General features: G+C 41.4%; 1 protein-coding gene across 1 annotated transcript; it reads right to left on the bottom strand.

The window, feature by feature from the left end:
* Positions 1-4,802: 4,802 nt before the first annotated feature.
* On the bottom strand, positions 4,803-17,154 carry LOC139381851 (tubulin--tyrosine ligase-like). The gene is made up of 7 exons (XM_071125666.1): positions 16,295-17,154; positions 15,615-15,693; positions 15,255-15,487; positions 14,864-14,999; positions 14,401-14,670; positions 14,059-14,202; positions 4,803-7,576 (listed from the first exon to the last, which is right to left on the bottom strand). Exons 1-7 carry the CDS (start codon positions 16,461-16,463, stop codon positions 7,372-7,374), a joined length of 1,236 nt encoding a protein of 411 aa, XP_070981767.1. The 5' UTR covers positions 16,464-17,154; the 3' UTR covers positions 4,803-7,371.
* Positions 17,155-18,269: the final 1,115 nt, after the last annotated feature.

The raw sequence follows: 18,269 nt of genomic DNA, 5'->3' as shown, positions 1-18,269 counted from the left end.
TTCATCTACACATTCCTTCTAAACATGCAAACACAGAATTAAACAGAACACTTATTCATTTGAATATATACAGTGCATTCGGAAAGTATTTAGACCCCTTTTCCACATTTTGTAACGTTACAGCCTTTTTCTAAAATTGATTAAATTAGATGTCCTCAATCTACACACAATACCCCATAATGACAAAGAAAAAACAGGTATGCAAATGTATTAAAAATGAAAAACATACCTTAAAACATGAATATTCAGATCCTTCACTATGAGACTTGAAATTGAGCTCAGGTGCATCCTGTTTCCATTGATCATCCTTGAGATGTTAATAAATAAAAGGCCACTAAAATGTGCAGTTGTCACAACACAATGCTACAGATGTCAGAAGTTGAGGGAATGTGCAATTGGAATGCTGACTGCAGGAATGTCCACCTGAGCTGTTGCCACAGAATTTAATGTTAATTTTACCATAAGCCACCTCCAACGTCGTTTTAGAGAATTTGGCAGTACGTCCAACCAGCCTCAAATCGCAGACCACGTGTATGGTGTCATGTGGGCAAGCGGTTTACTGATTTTAATGTTGTGAGCAGAGTGGCCCATGGTGGCGGTGGGGTTATAGTATAGACAGGCATAACCTACGAACAACAAACAAAATTGCATTTTAGTCAATGGCAATTTGAATGCACAGAGATAACATGACGAGATCCTGAGGCCCATTTTTTTTTTTTTTACGGCATATGTGACCAACAGATGCATATCTATGTTACCAGTCATTTGAAATCCTTAGATTAAGGCCTAATGAAATGATTTCAATTGACTGATTTCCTTAAATGAACTGTAATTTTTTTGAGAACTTTTGTATTATGCTAATTTGGTTTATGCAGGGGTGCGGACATCGACTCTAGAGGTTTTTAATAAAATGTTACATGTAGGGCTGGGCGATATGGCCTGAAAATCATATCGATTTTCTTTCAAATTCAAGGCCGATTCACGATATATGTTTGAAGCTGTTGTACAATTGAAGTTCAAATACACTGCATTTCAAATAGTCAGCAATAATCTAATGAATTCAGGGTGTGTGTAATTAGGCTACATTTAATCCCCACTAATAATACACTGCTCAAAAAAAGAAAGGGAACAATTAAACAACACAATGTAACTCCAAGTCAATCACACTTCTGTGAAATCAAACTGTCCACTTAAGAAGCAACACTGATTGACAATAAATGTCACATGCTGTTGTGCAAATGGCATAGACAACAGGTGGAAATTATAGGCAATTAGCAAGACACCCCCAATAAAGGAGTGGTTCTGCAGGTGATAACCACAGACCACTTCTCAGTTCCTATGCTTCCTGGCTGATGTTTCGGTCACTTGTGAATGCTGGCGGTGCTTTCACTCTAGTGGTAGCATGAGACGGAGTCTACAACCCACACAAGTGGCTCAGGTAGTGCAGCTCATCCAGGATGGCACATCAATGCGAGCTGTGGCAAGGTTTGCTGTGCCTGTTAGCGTAGTGTCCAGAGCATGGAGGCGCTACCAAGAGACAGGCCAGTACATCAGGAGACGTGGAGGAGGCCGTAAGAGGGCAACAACCCAGCAGCAGGACCGCTACCTCCGCCTTTGTGCAAGGAGGAGCAGGAGGAGCACTGCCAGAGCCCTGCAAAATGACCTCCAGCAGGCCACAAATGTGCATGTGTCTGCTCAAACGGTCAGAAACAGACTCCATGAGGGTGGTATGAGGGCTCGACGTCCACAGGTGGGGGTTGTGCTTACAGCCCAACACCGTGCAGGACGTTTGGCATTTGCCAGAGAACACCAAGATTGGCAAATTCGCCACAGGCGCCCTATGCTCTTCACAGATGAAAGCAGGTTCACACTGAGCACATGTGACAGACGTGACAGTCTGGAGACGCCGTGGAGAACGTTCTGCTGCCTGCAACATCCTCCAGCATGACCGGTTTGGCGGTGGGTCAGTCATGGTGTGGGGTGGCATTTCTTTGGATCCTCAGACCCCTTGTGAGACCATATGCTGGTGAGGTTGGCCCTGGGTTTCTCCTAATGCAAGACAATGCTAGACCTCATGTGGCTGGAGTGTGTCAGCAGTTCTTGCAAGAGGAAGGCATTGATGCTATGGACTGGCCCGCCCGTTCCCCAGACCTGAATCCAATTGAGCACATCTGGGACATCATGTCTCGCTCCATCCACCAACGCCACGTTGCACCACAGACTGTCCAGGAGATGGCGGATGCTTTAATTTTGAGTGTGACTCCAAATCCAGACCTCCATGGGTTGATAAATTTGATTTCCATTGATCATTTTTGTGTGATTTTGTTGTCAGCACATTCAACTATGTAAAGAAAAAAGTATTTAATAAGAATATTTCATTCATTCAGATCTAGGTGTTATTTTAGTGTTCCCTTTAATTTTTTGAGCAGTGTATAATTATTTTATCAAAATAATTGAACCTGCTTCTTTGCAATAATCATGATCTGGCTTTCAAGTCTGTATATATAAAAAATGACCAGAACTATGCATAATGCAAATTCACTAATAATGACTAACTTCTTGTAGCAGCCATTAGAAAATTAACACAGGTCTCAATCTTTCAAGCACAAGCCCACGTGCTTTATATTTTAAGTTTAGCCAACTTGTATGTATTGATTAGCTAACAAGGGAGAACATTTTAATTGTTATGAACACACCTTTCTGTCCGTCTCCAACTGTTTGAACAGCATGCTAGCCGTTCCACTTTGTTCAGATGTTGAAGTTAACTTCTCTATTATAGAAAATAATGTCTCAATGTGTTTGTATCCATATGACCGATTCTGTTGAACCAAACCTCAAATGTAAATAGTGAGTTGAAACCGCTTGTCAGAGATGAAGTGATCTCTCAAATGTGTTGGTGTGAGTGGCAGGGGGAGGGGCTTGGTGTGTGTGTGTAAACAGAGGAAGCGCGAGGCTCTTGCAAAAATATGTCCAAAATAAGCCCAATGCGTTTCTACAGGCTTATTTTGGACCTAAGCTTGCCGCCTGCCTTCCCACCATTTGGGTCAACGGCTCTAATTGTTAGGGCAGCGACATGAGCATCTCGTCATTATATTCAGATCGCTGATGTAAATGGAAGATGCACAGAAGGAATGAAAGAGACGAGACCAAAAAGACATAATAACAAGCAGACATGAACGCTCATAAAAACAAATTCTTGCGATACAGGCATTTGGAATATTGTGCAAAAACAAATTTGAATTAATCAAATTAATTCGATATATCGCCCTGCTCTAGTCACATGCATGTTCCTGTTCCAAATATCACTGCTTCATTTCACCTTCAGTGCAAAACCTAGGGGCAGGAAGAAGAGCTCTTTCTGGTAGATGAATATATACACACACACACAGTTGAAGTTGGAAGTTTACATACACCTTAGCCAAATACATTTAAACTCAGTTTTTCACAATTCCTGACATTTCATCCTAGTAAAGAATTCCCTGTCTTATGTCAGTTAGGATCACCACTTTATTTTAAGAATGTGAGTAATAGTAGAGAGTGATTTATTTCAGCTTTTATTTATTTCATCACCAGAGGACATTTCTCCAAAAAGTACTATCTTTGTTCCCTTGTGCAGTTGCAAACCGTAGTCTGGCTTTTTAAATGGCGGTTTAAGAGCAGTGGCTTCTTCGTTGCTGAGCGGCCATACACAAGGTATGTTGAACAGTATAAAAAGCAGTTTGCATGTTCTGGAAAGCTTTTGTAAGAGACGAGGCACAACAGTAAATAACAATATCATCAGCATAAAAATGAAGTCGTGCATTTTGGACATTTTTGTTTAAATAGTGAATAAGAGAGGACCAAGTACAGAGCCTTGGGGCACACCATTCAAGACAGACAATTTAACAGACATAAGCCCATCAAATTGAGTGCACCGAGTTCCATCAGACAGATAGTTAGCAAACCATGCAACTGCATGCTCTGAAAGACCTACACTCGACAATCTCTGCCTTAGTATTGCATGATCAACTGTATGAAAAGCCTTAGAGATCAATAAAAAATTAGACACAGTGCTGTTTTTTGTCAATGGCTTCAGTGATATAATTTAAAACCTTCATGGATGCTATAATTGTGCTATGCTTCTTCCTGAAGCCCGATTGGTTCATTGATAAAATAGAGTTAGTAAATAAATTTTGTGAATCAGATTCAGATCAGATAGATTGCATGAATCAGGCCTTCATGGTCAAATTGCTGCAAAGAAACCACTACTAAAAGGACAGCAATAAGAAGACTCGCTTGGGCCAAGAAACACAAGCAATGGACAGTAGACTGGTGGAAATCTGTCCTTTCATCTGATGAGTATAAATTTGACCAAGAAGGAGAGTGATGGAGTGCTGCATCAGATGACCTGGCCTCCACAATCACCCGACCTCAACCCAATTGAGATGGTTTGGGATGAGTTGGACCGCAGAGTGAAGAAAAAGCTCATATGTGGGAACTCCTTCAAGACTGTTGGAAAAACATTCCAGGTGAAGCTGGTTGAGAGTGTGCAAACCAAAGGGTAGCTACTTTGAAGAATATAAAGTATATTTGGATTTGTTTAACACCTTTTTGGTTACTACATGATTTCTTAGATTTGATGTCTACACTATTATTCTACAATGTAGAAAACAGTAAAAATAAAGAAAAACCTATGAATGAGAAGGTTTTCTAAAACTTTAGACTAGTACTGTATATTATTTTGTTTCATGTTATGTGTACATCCCTGGGTCTTATATCACCACTTATATCACCTTTACACCACAAGAGAAGTCAGGAGACTCTGATCAACAATACATTTTATTCTACATACATTTTTTATCCAATCAAGTTTTCATGCAAGAGTTTGAGAAACATTAGCTGAAGAAAAACATCATAGGCATTCCTCTGACTACATACAGTACAGTATAACCTTGTTGACTGGAGGAGAGATTAACATTTCAAATGTGCCAATGTTGCTGTTATGTCTTATACGGATTTCTTTCTTCTTGGCTGCCTTGGTTTAGTGAAAATGTTTGATAATGACAGATTTAAGTCACTTCTTCGTCTCCCATGGCGGTACACTCAAAGGAAGTTACACATTGCTCTTTAAAGGCCTTGAAATACCTAAAACTCACATTCATAGCTAGATAAGTAATACTATGGGGGAAAATAATGACATTCCTTTTAGACATAAAAGCAATTTTTCAACTTTGGTAAGAAATAGGAATTCATAAAATACGATAATGCAAGAAATTAAAAATGGGAAAAGTTCAGTGCAAATAAACTGAGGAGAACCAGACGTTACAAGAGATTGAACAATTAACAGTCACACAGACCAGATAGCAATAGCCAAATGTATCTTTTTACAATCAAACAAATGAAATATGCAGGTTTATTGCATCTTCCAAACATCAAGAGGCAATTCCCACTGACACCCCTTCCCTTGGCTTGAAAGACATTTCCCTAATTTTGATAATACTGATAATTGTCTTTGGATATTTTCCAATATGTTGAATAAAGTTAAAAAAATGTTATCTAGAAACAAACCTTTATTTTTTGCCCCTATGATATACAATATAACTGAACATTCAACGGCAACTACTATATAATATAATTCATAGCCATTGTATGTTTTGACCATGTGCATATCAAATAGATTTGATTTTAGCAGTCATTCACTTGTCCGTACATCATTCCCCATAGCAATCTTGTAAACATAAGATACGAATTAAAATTAAAATATGTGCCAATGTTGTCCCTTAAGCGGTGTTTGACTCAAAACATGTTGAAGCATGACCTCAACTAAAATATTTGAAAATGTGTGATAATGAAGAGAAGAGGTAGTGGTTAAAGGGGCAGTCTGCAGTTGTACCCATTGGTTCTTGAAGAATATAACTTGCACATGCCTCATGAGTTAAGTTCAACTTTCGTATCCCATCAGAACCCAAAATAGACTATAGAGTCAAAAGTATGTGGACACCCCTTCAAATTAGTTGACGTAGTTATTTCAGCCTCACCCTTGCCGACAGGTGTATAAAAAGTAGTTTGTGGGGTTGAAGCTACTATGTTTACTAGAGGTTTTCAAGGAAAAACTAACAAGAAACTCACTTTCTATGAAATAGACCATTTTTAAAAAGGCAGCTCTTGGCTAAGAACTATCAGTATTAGAGGCAAAAGGGAGAGTCGGCCTACTTGCATTATGACACACAACAGACACATGCTTCCACACCGGCATGCAATCTCTATTAAAATCACAAACAAAAACAGATCTACAGCTGTAGTGCATAACCGTGTAAAGGTTTGACTGTTAGAACCTTTAGAAGGTTCAAATGGGTTGAAATGTTCGGAAGTTGCAAAGCTAGTCTCAAATTAAACAGGGGAGGGTTATCTCTAGTCCTTCCACAAATGCTCTTTGTTGACAGAGGAAAAAGGAGTAGTCTGTCTAGGAATCTTTTGTACACTGAATGAACAACACTGACTAAATGAACTTGAATAAAAGTCTGTCAAAATGGAAGAGCTAACACTAAACAGCGAGCATGGAATAACAGCTATCAAATAGCTATAATACAATTACAGTAGCAATAAAAATGTAGCCTATTTTCTGCTTTAATCCTCTTAAAATACAGTACAAAAAAAAAAAACTGGGGCTTTTTCAATAACCATGATATGAAGAACGATTTATAGGCAATGTCAGGTATTCATATCAAGATGCAGGAAAGTTTTTTCCCCTCCCCTGATAATGCTAACTTTTGTGGATAAAATCCAAAGATCTCCAAACCCAGAAAAAAAAGAAAAAAAAACTAGACCACACAGACATACACACTTACCTGATCGACAATACACAGGCTCACATAACACACGCAGTAGCAGAGGCGCTATGCTAAAATCGACAGGTTGCATCTTTAAGGGGGTATGGGTGGAGATGTAAGGCACTAAAGTCTGTATAATAAGTGAAGCGTCCCCTCCATCTTCAGAGGCCGTCCATACACAGTCTAGGGTCGCCTCAGTGGCAGCACTGGTTCACAAGGGAAGCTTCTTGTTCTGGGACCCCCAAATCTGTCAGTCTGTCGCCAATTAATCTTAATCCTCATCACCATCCGAACATTCACCAAGTCTACACACATTCATTTTCTGAATGCCTGTCCAGGCTTTCCTCTGAAATGCGCTTCCACTGTGGGGGTATGGGGAGGAGAATGTGGTAGCAAAGTCACACAATCTTCAGTCAATCACAAGGGTATTCCCATTCGAGACAACTTGCCATGCAAGAACCAATGAGATGGCAAAGCTTCCTGGCCTGTGGAACATCTCGGGAAAAGCATAGGAGTGAGGAGCAGAGGGCAGAGGTTGGAACTTCTGAAGCAGAGGAGGGACTTACAACCGGGTGAATGGGCCCACGTGGAGGGGTCCTCTCAGTTTCGGAGAGGAACAGGATGAGTTGAGAGTGGAAAAGGAGGGGGAGGAGGAGTAAGGAGCGGGGGAGGAGGAAGATGATCGTGGTTCGGAATCATTGTTCAGTGGGAAGACACTGGAGATGGCTATGTCCACGATACCTTGGCATAGCTCCGGGTAGAGTTTCCTAGAGGATGGAGAGAGTGCAATTAATAAGATACCCCTTAAAATCAGGCTTAGTGAGATTATACCTGGACAAATGAATGATTCAAAGGACAATTTTACAAGCACATTTAGGTTCACTTGGACGTCAGTGATCAAAAGACACAACATGAATTAAACCTAACATGGGAGGTTAACATAGCCGTCTAAGCTTTGAACAATGGAACAAACATTTTCAAAATAATTACTCTACCCAAACCTCTCGGTTGGACAGAATGCTTAACGTTAGTGAGGGAGATAAGTCTCCAGCTTCAGTGATTTTTGCAATTCGTTCCAGTCATTGGCAGCAGAGAACTGGAAGGAAAGGCAGGCAAATGAGGAGTTAGCTTATGGGGATGACCAGTGAAATATACTTGCTGGAGCGCGTGTTATGGGTGGGTGCTGCTATGGTGACCAGTGAGCTGAGATAAGGCGGGGCTTTACCTAGCAAAGACTTATAGATGACCTGGAGCCAGTGGATTTGGCGACGAATATAAAGCGAGGGCCAGCCAATGAGAGCATACAGGTCGCAGTGGTGGGTAGTATATGGGGCCTTGGTAACAAAACGGATGGCACTATGATAGACTGCATCCAATTTGCTGAGTAGAGTGTTGGAGGCTATTTTGTAAAATGACATCGCCGAAGTCAAGGATCAGTAGTCAGCTTTACGAGGGTGTTTGGCAGCATGAGTGAAGGCGGCTTTGTTGCGAAATAGGAAGCAAATTCTAGATTTAATTTTGGATTGGAGCTGCTTAATATGAGTCTGGAAGGAGGGTTTACAGTCTAACCAGACACCTAGTTATTTGTAGTTGTCCACATATTCTAAGTAAGAACCGTCCAGAGTAGTGATGCTAGATGGGCGGGTGCGGGCAGAGATCGGTTGAAGAGCAATGCATTTAGTTTTACTTGCATTTAAGAGCAGCTGTAGGCCACGGAAGGAGTGTTGTATAGCATTAAAGCTCATCTGGAGGTAAGTTAACAGTGTCCAAAGAAGAGCCAGATGTATACAGAATGGTGTCGTCTACGTAGAGGGGGATTAGAGAATCACCAGCAGCAAGAGCAACATCATTGATATATACAGAGAAAAAAAGTCGGCCCGAGAATTGAACCCTGTGGCACCCCCATAGAGACTGCCAGAGGCCCGGACAACAGGCCCTCCGATTTGACACACTGAATTCTGAGAAGTAGTTGGTGAACCAGGCTGTTGAGTCTGCCGATAAGAATGCGGTGATTGACGGAGTCGAAAGCCTTGGCTAGGTCGATGAAGACGGCTGCACAGTATTGTCTTTTATCGATGGCGGTTATGATATCGTTTAGGACCTTGAGTGTGGCTGAGGTGCACCCATGGCCAGCTCGAATACCAGATTGCATAGCGGAGAAGGTACGGTGGGATTCAAAATGGTCGGTGATCTGTTTGTTAACTTGGCTTTCGAAGACTTTAGAAAGGCGGGGTAGGATAGATAGTCTGTAACAGTTTCGGTCTAGAGTGTCTCCCCCCTTTGAATAGGGGGATGACCGCAGCAGCTTTCCAATCATTAGGGATCTCAGACAATACAAAAGAGGTTTAACAGGTTAGTAATAGGGGTTGCAACAATTGTGGCGGATAATTTACGAAAGAGAGGGTCCAGATTGTTTAGCCCAGCTGATTTGAAGGGGTCCAGATTTTGCAGCTCTTTCAGAACATCAGCTATCTGGATTTGGGTGAAGGAGAAATAGGGGTGGCTTGGGAAAGTTGCTGTGGGGGTACAGAGCTGTTGACCGGGGTAGGGGTAGCCAGGTGGAAAGCATGGCCAGCCGTAGGAAAATGCTTCTTGAAATTCTCGATTATCGTGGATTTGTTGGTGGTGACAGTGTTTCCTAGCCTCAGTGCAATGAGCAGGAGGAGGTGCTCTTATTCTCTATGTACTTTACAGTGTACCAGAACTTTTGAGTTTGTGCTACAGGATGCAAATTTATGTTTGAAAAAGCTAGCCTTTGCTTTCCTAACTGCCTGTGTATATTGGTTCCTAACTTCCCTGAAAAGTTGCATATCACGGGGGCTATTCGATGCTAATGCAGTACGCCACATTATGTTTTTGTGCTTGTCAAGGGCAGTCAAGTCTGGAGTGAACCAAGGGCTATATCTGTTCTTAGTTCTACATTTTTTGAATGGGGCATGCTTATTTAACTTGTTATGGCTGCAATTCCCCTATCGGGATAAGTGTAATCAACAACCGCTGAATAGCATAGCGCTACATACAATCAATATTACTATAAATATTTATATTCATGAAAATCACAAGTCCAATATAGGAAAACACAGCTTAGCCTTTTGTTAATCCACCTGTCGTGTCAGATTTTGAAATTATGCTTTACAGCGAAAGCAATCCAAGTGTTTGTGTAAGTTTATCGATCGCACGATAAAACATTAGTTACACTTAGCATCAGGTAGCTCGGTCACGAAAATCAGAAAAGCAATCAAATTAATCGTTTACCTTTGATGATCTTCGGATGTTTTCACTCACGAGACTCCCAGTTACATAACAAATGTTCCGTTTGTTCCATAAAGATGATTTTTATATCCAAAATACCTCCGTTTGTTTGTTTGTCGCGTTATGTTCAGAAATCCACAGGAAAGAGCGGTCACGACAACGCAGATGAAAATTCCAAATAGTTTCCATAATGTCCACAGAAACATGTCAAATGTTTTTTTATAATCAATCCTCAGGTTGTTTTTAAAATATATAAATCGATAATATATCAACCGCAAATGTCTTTCACAGTAGGAGAGGGGAAAGCAATGGCTGTCCAAATTCTGTTGCGCAAGCAAAACTCATGTGACCACTTGACGCGATGTTATCATTCTGGCTCATTTTTCAAAATAAAAGCCTGAAACTGTCTGAAGACTGTTGACACCTTGAGGGAGCGATAGGAAAAGGAATCTGGTTCATATCCCTTTAAATCCAGCAAAGGGAGGCTATGGAACATGGAGTTTTCAAAATAGAAGCCACTTCCTGTTTTGATTTTCCTCAGGGTTTCGCCTGCAATATCAGTTCTGTTATACTCACAGACAATATTTTGACAGTTTTGGAAACTTGAGTTTTCTATCCAATACTTAATTAATAATATGCATAATATACATATATTAGCAACTGAGACTGAGGAGCTGGCCGTTTGCAATGGGCACCTTTTCATCCAAGCTACTCAATACTGCCCCAGCAGCCATATGAAGTTAAGATGGTGAGGAAAGCACTTTTAAAGAATAACCAGGCATCCTCTACTGACAGAATGAGGTCAATATCCTTCCAGGATACCCGGGCCAGGTCGATTAGAAAGGCCTGCTCACTGAAGTGTTTTAGGGAGCGTGATGAGGGGTGGTCGTTTGACCGCGGACCCATTACGGATGCAGGCAATGGGGCTGTGGTCGCTGAGATCCTGGTTGAAGACAGCAGAGGTGTATTTACAGGGCAGGTTGGTCAGGATGATATCTATGAGGGTGCCCATGTTTATATGGATTTAGGGTTGTACCTGGTAGGTTCCATGATAATTTGTGTGAGATTGAAGGCATCTAGCTTAGATTGTAGGACGGCCGGGGTGTTAAGCATATCCCAGTTTAGGTCATCTAACTAACAGTACAAACTCTGAAGATAAATGGGGGGGGCAATTAATTCACATATAGTGTCCAGGGCACAGCTGGGGCCTGAGGGGGTCTATAACAAGCGGCAACAGTGAGACTTATTTCTGGAAAGGTGGATTTTTAAAAGTAGAAGCACAAACTGTTTGGGCAGAGACCTGGCTATCTTTGCAGTAGATTGCAACTCCACCCCCTTTGGCAGTTATATCTTGGCAGAAAATGTTGTAGTTGAAAATTACAGGACTCATCTTTTTAAGTGGGAGAACTTGCACAATTGGTGGCTGACTAAATACTTTTTTGCCCCACTGTATATTACATCAATAAAATCAATTTAGCCTCAAATAAATAATGAAACATGTTCAATTTGGTTTCAATAATGCAAAAACAAAGTGTTGGAGAAGAAAGTAAAAGTGCAATATGTGCCATCTAAGAAAACTAACGTTTAAGTTCCTTGCTCAGAACATGAGAACATATGAAAGCTGGTGGTTCCTTTTAACATGAGTCTTCAATATTCCCGGGTAAGAAGTTTTAGGTTGTAGTTATTATAGGAATAATAGGACTATTTCCCTCTATACCATTTGTATTTCATTAACCTTTGACTATTGGATGTTCTTATAGGCACTTTAGTATTGCCAGTGTAACAGTATAGCTTCCGTCCCTCTCCTTGCTCCTCCCTGGGCTCGAACCAGGAACACAACGACAACAGCCACCCTCGAAGCAGCGTTACCCATGCAGAGCAAGGGGAACAACCACTCCAAGGCTCAGAGCTAGTGACGTTTGAAACGCTATTAGCGCACACCCCGCTAACTAGCTAGCCATTTCACATCGGTTACACTAGCCTCATCTCGGGAGTTGATAGGCTTGAAGTCATAAACAGCGCAATGCTTGACACACAACGAAGAGCTGCTGGCAAAACGCACGAAAGTGCTGTTTGAATGAATGCTTACGAGCCTGCTGCTGCCTACCACCGCTCAGTCAGATACATGTATGCTCAGTCAGATTATATGCAACGCAGGACACGCTAGATAAACTAGTAATATCATCAACCATGTGTAGTTAACTAGTGATTATGATTGATTGTTTTTTTATAAGACAAGTTTAATGCTAGCTAGCAACTTACCTTGGCTTACTGCATTCGCGTAACAGGCAGTCAGTCTCCTTGTGGAGTGCAATGAGAGGCAGGTGGTTATAGCGTTGGACTAGTTAACTAAGGTTGCAAGATTGAATCGCCTGAGCTGACAAGGTGAAAATATGTCGTTCTGCCCCTGAGCGAGGCAGTTAACCCACCGTTCCTAGGCCCTAATTGAAAATAAGAATGTGTTCTTAACTGACTTGCCTAGTTAAATAAAGGTGTAAATAATAATAATAATAATAAATATATATAAAAATCTGCCAAATCGGTGTCCTAAAATACAGATTTCCCATTGTTATGAAAACTTGAAATCGGCCCCAATTAATCGGCCATATCGATTAAACGGTCGACCTCTACTACGGTGACATCATAACAGAATAGCCTGTTGAGACCACATCGGGCGATCACGTCGGCAGTCGAGTCGTGATGGATCAGCGTGGCTCCATGTCGACAATAAAGGGTCCAGGCCAATTAGCAAAGGAGGTATTGTAGCCCTAGAATTAGCTGGTATCTGGTCCTAGCTCGAGGCTAGCTGGTGCTTGCTTCGGGACAGAGGCGTTAGCTAACAGTAGCCCCTCGTTTGCAGCTAGCTAGCTGCGATGATCCGGCGTAATGATCCAGAGCGGCAGGAATCTGGTAATATGGTAGAGAGAAGCAGTCCAATATATGCTCCGAGTTGATATCGCGCTGTGCAGACTGGCAGGTGTTGTCTGAGCTAAGGCTGGCTGATGACCGGCAAAAAGGTGAAGACCGCTAGCCCGTGACTAACAAAGACTAGCAGCTAGTTAGCTGGCTAGCTCCGGATGGAAGTTCCAGTTATAAGGAATAAAAATAGCAGATCCGTACCAAATTGGGTGAGGGGGGTTGCAGGAAAGTATATTTAGTTCGTAGATAGAAAGTGAGATTAAGAGATATACGAAAATACTATTTACACGGGATAAGACACGGAAACAAAACAACAAATACATACGTCCTACTGAAACGCCATCTTGGATCATCTGGAAGGTTCTCCCATCTCCACAGAGGAACTCTGGAGCTCTGTCAGAGGGACCATCGGGTTCTTGTTCACCTTCCCGACCAAGGCCCCGATTGCTCAGTTTGTTCGGGTGGCCTGCTGTAGGAAGAGGCTTGGTGGTTCCAAACGTCTTCCATTTAAGAATGATGGAGGCCACTGTGTTCTTGGGGACCTTCAATGCTGCACATTTTTTGGTACCCTTTCCCAGATTTGTGCCTCGGCACAATTCTGTCTTGGAGCGCTACGGACGATTCCTTTGACCTCATGGCTTGGTTTTTGCTCTGACATGCACTTGTCAACTGTATATAGACAGGTGTGTGCCTTTCCAAATCATGTCCAAACAATTGAATTTACCACAGGTGGACTCCAATCAAGTTGTAGAAACATCTCAAGGATGATCCATGGAAACAGGATGCACCTGAGCTCAATTTCGAGTCTCATAGCAAAGGGTCTGAACCTTATGTAAACAAGGTATTTCTGTTGTTTATTTTTAATAAATGTGCAAACATTTCGAACAACCTGTTTTCACTTTGCCGTTAGGGGGTATTGTGTGTAGATCGATGAGTTAAAAAAATGATTTTAATCAATTTTAGAATAAGGCTGTAATGTAACAAAATGTGGAAAAAGGGAAGGGTCTGAAAACTTTCTGAATGCACTGCATATGTGTATATGACCACTAGGAGGAAAAGGATATAAAATAATACTGACTGTGCGCAGGCCGGAGCTCCATTGATCTCGATCAGCCACACCTTGAAGCTTTCGTCCACCATGAAGTCAAAGCCAAAGAGCTGGAAACTCTGATAGGACAGGTGCTTAGTGTTGATGGCTGGCTCAATGCATGTCAAACAGCTCCTAGGAGACCAGACAGAACAACCACTGTCAGGAGTCTGAGTAGTGGTGTAGCAAATACCTGTACATAGCTATTTGTAGAACTATGCATGTTAGGGAAAGGTCATGTTTGCAATGTCATCTGACAAAAAAGGGTATTTTTCCATCTTCAATTAAGTAAAACACAAACATCACAGCACAGGATGAAAAGTAGCTAGCTACCTTATGATCTGCTTGATCTGAGGTAAAATGCTGGTCTCCAGTGCTATGTTGTGGGTGCTCAGCAGGTACTGCCGGAACTCGTCGAAGAACATCTCATTGCCCTCCTCGTAGCGGCCGTAGTTCTGGGAGTGCTCTTTCTGGATGCAGTGGTTAGTCAGGTGGCTGGTCACGTCCTGGAAGTTGGAGCTGTCGTAGGGCTCCGAGGCCGTCCGCAGCACACCCTCCCGGTACAGGTAGATGTTGTACTGATGGTCCACGAGCACCCAGCTCCTAAGAACAATACAAACCCGCAGAGTTAAAGACTACTGGGCAAAACCCCAGCAATAACATTGCTTCTGTTACTGTTCCTCAGACAGCCCGAATTGTGTATTTATAAGGCTATATGGTATTTTGTTGGTAATAAATATGTAATAAACACACAGATGTGCTATCACTCACAAAAATATTAGTATCAGCTGCTTACCTGATGTCAAATTTACGGTTGCCAGGTTGCAGCAGTAGTGGTCTTTCTAGGTACTTCTGAATGACATGAACCTGCCCTTGATTATCAATGAACTCCAGCAATTGATTTGCATCGTAGGATATCAAAATTCCAGCACCTGGAACAAGAAAACCAACCCAAGCCTAATCTTTGTATACAATCCTTGGAATACATATTTTGCCAATAAAGAGTTTGTAACTCACTGGGCAGTCCAAGGAAACTTCCAAAAACATGAGGCAAGCATTAACTTAAAAAAATAGATTCTTTAGGCAACAATATCCTATTTTCCCCATAGTGCCCAACGACTACAGTATCTAGCAGTACTAGCTATCAATAGAAACCCGAGCCTTCAGACGTGATGACTGGGATGTACCTTTTGCTCCAGCAGATGACTTGGCGATCCACACTGTTCCCTCTCCGCTTTCCTTTCTTGAGTGATAAGAGGCCAGGAAAACTTCTCTTTCATCTGTCTTGGGGTTACTTTTCAGGTGGCTGATGCCATTCTTTACAGGAGCGACAGGGGTATTTAGGTTAGTAGGATAGATGATGTAGGATTCAGGTAACCAGTTGCTGGGGTCTGGAAGCTCTGGGCTAGTCTTGATTAACCTGCATAATGTAAAGAAAGAGGATATTGATGATATTTACAGCATCAGTGTGAATTTGAGTGTAAGTTACAGTATCAGAGTGAAAATTATTACACAAACCTTTTCAATACCAAAGTTCAAATACCTACTTGACTAAAGATGCTTTGCGGCACAACATGTCTGCTCCTCTGTAATAATTCACCTGTTGCATCAGTCCTGGCTCATGACCTATGGAGGATAAACAAACACATGAAGAAAAAAGTGATGACAATAGGGCGGTGTAAACACAGGAAAGTATTTTGCACGTGTCTGGTCCTTTTCCCTCTCTGTAGTCAAACTTCAATGTGTCCTACTTTGTGGCATTCTCTTACTTATCCGCAGAGGATGTGATTCAGTGACATCACCAGGATAAGGTTTACATTTCGTAACATATTAGCCAATATAGTCTAGACTATGGGCTCCAGGATAGTCAAGCCCAAAATATGAATCGTAAAGTGAAACAGGGGTGGGCCACAAAACAATTATTAAGGAACATTATTAGTGGTATAAGGGAATCACTTTCTTGTTTCTTTGCATAATGCAGAAAATGCAGCAGTCCTGGTTAGACTCACAAGGAGGCTGGGAACGATGCAGTGAGTGCCATAATAGTACTGGTGGTGTGTGTGTATCTACTATGGGCCTACATTATAGATCTCTACATTAGCTGTTTCATGCGACACAATTCATGGGTTCAATTTGAGGGTGAGAACGAGAATACTGACACTCCAACAAAATGTATTCAAAGCCATGCAATACCATTTACTGAGTATGCCAAAAGTGCTACTCTTACCAAGCCGTCCAAATGGCAGTCTGTTCCGTTCGCCCAACATCAAATTGAATCTGGGATTATCCCTTTTCAGTTTCTTCCATTGTCCAGTTGCGACGAGAATTTTGGAGACTTCAGCATAAATGGTGCTGTTCTCGTCTCTTGCGACAAATGTATACATCGGTGCATTCATATTACAACAATAGTATATGTGCAAGAGCACACAACAAAACGAATTATTAGCTAGCTAGCCCAGGTGTAGCTATTTAATTTAGCAGACTGGCTGGCAAACGCTATCTCGCGGACGGATGTGTCTGTGGCATGATGAGACAGTCATATCCAGGTTCTGAAAAAAGTGATTCGCATGTTCTTGTTGCTAGTGAATGTCTTTCAAGATCACAAAAGTCCAAACTACTTCATGTTGCATGACTCTCGCCTGACGTTACGTTTCAGTCATGGGTGCCCAGATTTAGGGTGTGCCTGACTAACGACGTTAACGTTACTTGGTCCCACGTCTGGCTGAGATCCTCTGGCTTCACCTATCTGGCTTGCTTTGCTAATGTTACGTAGCTGAATATATTTCTTAAGTGTTGTTTAAATCGTTATCTATGTAAACTGGTACTTTACTAAGATTTTAGCTGTTTAACTTGGAGACAAAACAACGGCCAATGAAAAGAGATTCACATTTCCAGTAAAGGTTATTTTAAGGAGCTTTCAAGACAACTGGGAAGTCGAAAAATAAGAGCTCAAATCATGACGTCGATGATGTTCAGGCCGGAAAGACTGCGCTCTTGAAAGATGCCAGAGTTTCCGACTTTGAATTTCGACTTCGATGACGGTTCAAACGATTGTTCCCAGGCGGAGCTCGTTTCCCCCCCAAAGTTCCCAGTTGTCTTGAACGCGCTGGAGTAAATCGGAGATTTCCGAGTTCACAGTTGTGGTTATTGTAGTCTTTATATTCTGGTACCTCACTTAAGGTAATTAAATGAAATACCTTCTGCAGATTCAACATCCACAGTTATATTTACATTTCAACGGTATATTTCCTCATAACAACATCAATTTATAACGGAAATGTTTATGTACTGCATATCGCTAGATCGCTAGATATGTTTTTTTTTTATTATTACTCATTTGTGTGTATATTTGTTCTTTTATTTTTAGTAGCTAGATAGTTTAGCCAAGCCAGGGTTTTAGCTAAAGCACATGTATTGTAGTGATTTTCACAGAAAATATACTACTACTTTTTTCCCCCTTTTTTTGCGATGAGTGCTTTTCTAGGTCGTTCGATTATTTAAAAGGGTGTCATATTTATACATCCGATTAAATATCAGCCTCATTTTTGAACGTGGCACGTGTATAACTACAACCAGTTAGCAAGTCGCATATTTCAGAACTTCCTAGTTCCGACTAGCACATTGGCAGTCGTCACTAGTTACCACGGCCACAAATTCGACCAATCAGACGAGGGAGTGTGATGTTTGATAACGCGTGATCCATATAATAAAACCAAATATTCTACATGCAAAGTGATAATCGGATGTCTTATTCAAACCAGGTTTGCAAGTTTATCATCATGTTTGCCCTTACTCATAGTAACTTGTCTTAACCTAAAATATTGTAGTGCAATATTACCTGTCTCTTTCCTTGTAGAATGTTAACAGCTGCATAGAACACATTGTATTGCTAAAATGCGCAAACTTAATAGCTACACTCACCGACACAGGATACACTTTATCCCTCATGCTGGCCTTCACCAAAACGGTAAATTGCCCCCTAACTATAGCTGCACTTCTTCACATGGCCAGACTTATAGCAGTCTTCTCCCCTTTTAATGCTCATTCTTCAAAAATGTCATAAGGTCTGAAATAGACACCAGAGTCGACATACTGTACAAACAATTATCTAGGCTAAGTAATACAAAAATATTATATATCTACTGCTCTGCTAACTAGTTCAAGTGTAGTCAGTGGCTAGCCAAGACAGAGAAATTAAACAC

This window comes from Oncorhynchus clarkii, chromosome 23 (genome assembly GCF_045791955.1).
Source record: "Oncorhynchus clarkii lewisi isolate Uvic-CL-2024 chromosome 23, UVic_Ocla_1.0, whole genome shotgun sequence".
Classification (NCBI taxonomy): Eukaryota; Metazoa; Chordata; class Actinopteri; order Salmoniformes; family Salmonidae; genus Oncorhynchus; species Oncorhynchus clarkii.
The sequence above is the reverse complement of the archived record's forward strand: the minus strand, read 5'-3'. Positions and strand labels throughout refer to the sequence as shown.

Coding starts and splice junctions, on each gene's coding strand:
- LOC139381851 (XM_071125666.1), bottom strand. CDS start 16,463: ATGAATGCACCGATGTATACATTTGTCGCAAGAGACGAGAACAGCACC. Junction 15,488..15,614: donor CGCAAAGCATCTTTAGTCAA/GTAGGTATTTGA, acceptor TACATTATGCAG/GTTAATCAAGACTAGCCCAG. Junction 7,577..14,058: donor GGAGCTCCGGCCTGCGCACA/GTCAGTATTATT, acceptor TCCATCCTCTAG/GAAACTCTACCCGGAGCTAT.